At 46.3% G+C, this 5843-nt stretch overlaps 1 protein-coding gene across 10 annotated transcripts in view; it reads left to right on the top strand.

The window, feature by feature from the left end:
• LOC142043948 (uncharacterized) overlaps positions 1-5843 on the top strand; it is a 50582-nt gene that overhangs the window by 28125 nt on the left and 16614 nt on the right. For 6 of the 10 annotated variants that reach the window (XR_012654168.1, XR_012654166.1, XR_012654169.1 and 3 more), the window contains exon 2: positions 813-885. Coding sequence is in view for 3 of the 10 variants with exons in the window: in XM_075055815.1 (XP_074911916.1) it covers positions 813-885 (73 nt within the window). In the remaining 7 variants the exon portion in view is untranslated. Of the gene's footprint in view, positions 1-368; positions 693-812; positions 886-5667; positions 5810-5843 lie in introns of those variants that run through there. The other 4 variants (XR_012654172.1, XR_012654170.1, XM_075055813.1 and 1 more) reach the window with 3 other exon arrangements.

Genomic DNA, 5843 nt, shown 5'->3' with positions numbered 1-5843 from the left:
CAGGGCTGGGCGCGGCGAGGGGCGGGCCGGGGCCGGGGCCGGGGCGGCGCTGCCCGAGCGGCCCCGCCGACCTGGACCCGCCTCGGGAGGCGGCGCGGCGGCGGGCGCGGGGCAGCTCTGCGGCGGGGACGGCGCCCGGGGAGCGGCGCGGGGCGGGCTTTGTGCCCAGAGCGATGCCCGGGGCCGCGAGGCCGGCCCCCCACCCCCGCGCCGCCCTGCCCTGCCCTGAGGGGCCGGGCCCGCTGCCCGCTGCCCGCACGGCGGCGTTTCCCGGCGGCGGCGCGGCGCGGGGCGGTCGGGCGCCCGGCAGCCGCCCTCCGGCGGGGTCTGGCCGTCCCAGGCGGGCGGCGCTGGGGCTGCTGCGGGAGCAGAGGGGGCGCGGCCCGCGGCTCCGCCGTGCGGACTGCGGACGGCAGCGGCGGCTCTGCTCGCCCGCCCGGCTGCCGCCAGCGGCCCGCGGCGGGCCCTGTCACCCTCTTCTCCGCCTGGGCTCGGTAAAATCCTTCTCAGCCTTCTGGGCGTGGGACGGGTCTCAGGCCAAGACTTGACATTAGGCACCGGAATTTTGCAGATACTAGAACGCGTGCCCACAAAATTACAAGCACGATCGAGAATTGGATGTGTGAAGTCTGAGGACAGCAGGACAAGGGCCATTCTCCTTAAAACTGTTTTCCCTCACACTCATAAACTAGGTGCCCCTAAAGTTCATTTTCCAATCACTAATACTTCCACTTTTGTTCTCAAGAGTTGACCAAAACCGCTGACTCTGTCATCAAAATCTTATATCCTTCTCCTCTTACAATTTTTTTCAGCTGCTGTTTTCTTTCAGTCTTCAGAAGGTCTGAGTCGGAAGCCGCCTGTGGGGCTTTGGCAAGGGAGCACAAGGTAAGGCAGAGTCTCTTGAGAAGTTGTTTTTCCATGTTAAACATTTCCTCTCAATGTTTAACAAATAAAGTGGTTATTTCCTGTTTTGTGCTGTATTAAAGTAACTGTACAGTTTTACCTATCCAGATTGTTTTCATGTTTAGAATCAGTTTTTCCCAAGTTGTGGATGGAAACCATGCAAAAAGGCATAGGAAAAGATCCTTGGGTCTTGTTATTTCAAATGCTTTTATACTCATCCAATGATCCAGTAATAATGAAGGATGTTGGAGATGGTTTCTGTTTTCACTCACTTTGCTGTTTACTTTCAGCTACTTTAAAGCCTAGCAGTATTTTGGGAAAATCATCTCAAATAGTTTATTTGAATTGCAACGCCAGAATTTTACTAAGAATCTATTGTTCCATTTGCAATGAAATACACTTTATTAGTTTGGATTTTTTTAAACATTCAACCTACCTATGACACAAAGCAAAACCCTGCAATTTCCCTTTTTTGCTTCAGAGTGATACTGTGCTAAATGGTATTGACCTACCAGGTTCAATGTATTCCTTCTAAAACAATGAAAACATGAATCCATTTGAATAGACAAAATAACTTAATGACAATGAGATGTATTAAACAGTAGGAAAAGACTTCGTTATCCCCTGATACATTTGAAGCAATAAAAAAAATCTAAAAGCGGGAGCAGTTCTGCATTGGCTTATGGCAGCAAAATAGATAGTTTTTGAGAAGTCTTTTATCAGGCTTCTCTACTTCTCTAGTAATTTTCATGCTAATTTTCTCTAAAAGTTTAGGAATGGAGCATTCAGCCTTCATAAGTAGCAGGTCTCCTTGCTACATAATTCTTGCAGTGAATGAAATCCAGTTGAACTGATACTAAATTTATCAGGAAGGTTTTGCTCTTTCCAGCTAGCAGTTTCAGATGGTGGTGTGAATACTGGCATGAGTTTGATATTCTACTCTACGTGGCTGGGCTCCTCTGGTCATTTGTTGTTGCTGATACATTTATGTTAATACTCCATTGCTTCTGGAAGGAAGTCATTCATGGTGACAAGAGCATATTCTCTTGTTGTCTAGCTCTTTTGACTGTATTCAGGAAGTGTGAGATCACTTGATGTGGACTTGATTCAATCTTTTTGTGATTATTTTTTCTCAAAAGCATTTCAGAAGTGGTGATTTAGCTGCTTCTGCATAGTTCTTTCTCTAAAATGTTTTCCCAGGGCTATGCCAAGGGGGCCAGCAAACAGTCCATGCAGGAAATGTTACCCTGTGAACTGCAGTCTTGGTCCCACTCCCCTTACTAAGCCTCTGAAGCCCAAGTTCTTGTAGAGGTTCTGTAGCACAGAATGTCTCTTCTTCCTCAAAGCAGATCAAAAGGTCATCTTTTAAAACCTGTCCTTTAGAGGTCCACAATTTCTCACAGAGCTCTGGGCAAGATTTTTAGACTCCTCAATATCCGGATCTAGCAAAGTCTGTTCCTAGGAGTTACAGGCAGTTTTCAATAACGGGGAGGCATGAAGAAAATTCCCTGGTTTTGATTCCCCCCACCCCTCCACCCCAATTTAAAAACAAAAACCTGGATTTGAATAAAGAAGAGTTGCAAATGTCTATTGTTGCAAATTGCAATCCAGGTTCCAAGGGCAACAAATGAAATTTACATTTGGGTTTTAATTTAGCCATCGGCAAAACCTTTTAATCTAGGAGACAGATGAGTAAGCAACAGTGGAAAGCAGAAGGCATCTCTCCCTAAATTAGTATCCACAGCTTTACTGGGTGGACAATGAACTGGATCGTGGGAGGGTCACATTATCTAACCTGAGCTCTGCCATATATCTCCCTGCATGATCCAGGGCAGCTGACTTAACCTGTGGGCCCTGGTTTGTCCCACCTACTCAGCATGTGTGCTCGTCATGGCAGGGGTATGTGCATGCAGGGATATGTTACTATATGTGCATGCAGGCAAGAGGAAGGAAGACCTTGGTTCTTCTCAGTGCCTTTGTTTTGGGTAGAGCTAACCAGGATTAAAATTAAATGTGTTCTTTCAGAATAGCACTTTTTTTTTTTTTTTTTAACTGGGGCTCATTGTAAGCTCATGAGAGTAAAACAGATTCGGGAGGGCAAAGGGAGAATCTGAGTCAATAAATATATGAGAAGGAGCTGTGGGGACAGGACCCCTTTACTTTGGAGGGGAAAGCTGTTTCCTGACTAGATTCGATGGGTGCTACCTTAATCACCACAGAAAACTGATGTAGGCAGGAGAGCAGATTTAATCAAGTGATTGCACAATCACTTTACAGAAGGTGCAAATGAAGACGAGAGAAATTATTCAGAGAGTTAGTGGCAGGGAGTGTGGGGAGTCTGTATCTTGCCCTTTTTCCCCGGCCTTCCATGCTGACCCTGTCAGCTGGGTACAAGGTCAGTACCCACCTGAATTCCGACATACTACTTTTCACCACATAGTTCTTAGCTTCTCTAGGAAGCACTTCATAGGCTTCCTCCTGCAGTGCCCCTATGAATAGTCATGCATGGTAAGGTCAAATAACCAAGAGCTTTGCTGACAGCCAGCGATGTTATAGGACCCCAAAAGATCTCTGAGAGAACTATGAAAGTCCAGGTTACAGGACTAGAGCTCTTCTGCTCTCTGTGCTGCTGCCAGCTCAGTCTCAGACCCCTCAGTCCTCCGGGGAGCTGAGCCTCGGTTGCAGCACAGTGTCTGCTCCCCGGTCACTAGATGGCCAGGGCAAAATGTAGGGCAGAAACCAACAGTCTTTCTGCAGCTTTCTCTCAGAGCTGATGCCAACAGCAAAGCAGAAATCCCTGTTCAGGACCCAGCGGGGCCACGTGCCTCCCGTCGGCCCGTCTTCCGCCCGCCACCGGTTTCGCGGGCCGGGCCGGCTCGCGCAGATTTGCCGCCTCGGCCTGTGCGCGGGATTTTGCGTGCAGCAGCGCCCTCTGCTGGCGCCCGCCGACCCGCCCGAGCGGTGCTGTGTGACAGGACCCGCGGCGGGCGGGAAGCGGGGAAGGAAAAGGGAGGCGAGAAGTCAGGCGGCCTGGCGAAAGAGAGGGAGAGGGTGCGTGGCCTGAAACACTTTTCCCTCCTGGTGTTCTTGTGGTAAGTGTTAATACTGTAACAATGGACTTGGACAGCTGCCTCACTCCGGACAGGTAGATTTCTAGCTCAAATCCAGTGTATTTATTGCTCTGAAAGTACCAACCTCTCTTATTCCACTTTGTGTTCTCTGCTTGTCTCTGGTACTCAATCAGTGGCTATGCAACCCTGACATTTATTACAATAATGTTTGTGATTTCCAGGTTTTTCTATCCATTAAGAGATTTTTGAGGAAAACTACGAAGGCGATTAATATTTTCATTTCAAAGGCCATTATGGAACAAATCAATATACTTAATGAAAGAAGGGACTCATAGTATTTTTGTCAATTGGATTATCAAACTGTGAAGTAAACATTCAGTTGGTAGGCAATTCTTAACATTATTTCATGAGCTGCACTGGTTAGTCGTACTTGCTGTGAAGGCTGATATTTTATTTCCGTCTTGAACACACCCAGCTTCAAAATGCATGCTTTCTATTGCTTTATGTATTAAAGAGCCTTCTATTATGAACGTGTCCTTTCCTCCATAGGTTCTTACATAGTATATCTTAGATGAAATAAGCATATGGATATTTGTAACGGCTTTCTAACCTGGAAATATCTTTGCGGTTAGATTTACAATTTTGCAGATCCTGGAGCAAAGACCATGTGGTTTTGGTTATTTTCTCATTGCAGAGCATGCTGGGAAGCTTTTGAAAGAAGTGCTATCCAACTGTAGCACTATTTAGATACTGCTAAACATGGTATCACTTTTATTTGTAATGACAGATGGATAAGAAACTATCCTTTCTTGAGCAAGTGCTGTTTAATTTCAATTACTAGAAGAAAGCTTGAGGTTTTAATCCCATAAAGATCATCCCTAAACTGACTTCAGAATTAAAACAGATAAAATGTATCCCTACAGGCCTGAATTTTACTATTCTCCTTCCAGGTCTGACCTACTCTTCCTCTGTTTTTCATTGTCTTCCAAACTGTTCTCTGCTAACCCATTGACCTTTGAGAGATTAGGAGGGCACAATATTGTTATTACTTTCTGGTGTTCAACTGTTTCCTAAGTGTTTTACAAGCATGCACCCACAATTATTCCAGTTTTATGCTTTATGAACAGCAAAACTTTCATATGATTATGCTTTATGAACAGCAAACCTTTCATATGCATACTTCTTAGCTCTGCAGAGGATTGTTCAGGTTTCACAGAATCATAGCATAGAATCAGAGAATGGTTTGGGCTGGAAAGGACCTTAAAGATCATCTCATTCCAACCCCCCTGCCATGGGCAGGGACACCTTCCACTAGACCAGGTTGCTCAAAGCCCCATCCAACCTGCTCTTGAACACTTCCAGGGATGGGGCAACCTGTTCCAGTGCCTCACCACTGTCACAGTGAAGAATTTCTTCCTTATAGCTAATCTAAATCTACCCTCTTTCAGTTTAAAGCCATTACCCCTTGTCCTGTTTCCGGTTTCTCAGCTCTTTCTATGCATGCTAAGATTAAATTTCCTGTTCAAGGTCCAAAAGAGTCCTTCAGAGAAGCATAGGCCAGGGAATGAGGAGGAGCTCCCTTAAAAAAAAAATCTTATTTCCTGGCTTAAACATGTAATTTACATGGAACTACAACTGACTTTAAATTCCAAGCAAACAGCCCAGAAACCATAATGGACTCCCATTCTGACAGGGACAATGAAACTTGCATCATACCGTTGGCATCTGCATTGCTGTTTCCACTTGCACTGAGTAATTGCCGGAATGCTAGGCCTGGCAACACTGCCTCCATCTCAGAACGCAGCTCAGGAATTGCTCCCTGGACTACAGAGGAGGTTAGAAGGGACTGTGCTTCTCTAACTGTCTGAG

The sequence above is a fragment of the Buteo buteo genome, chromosome 23 (genome assembly GCF_964188355.1).
Source record: "Buteo buteo chromosome 23, bButBut1.hap1.1, whole genome shotgun sequence".
Taxonomy (NCBI): Eukaryota; Metazoa; Chordata; class Aves; order Accipitriformes; family Accipitridae; genus Buteo; species Buteo buteo.
This window is presented reverse-complemented; position numbering and strand designations above follow the sequence as displayed.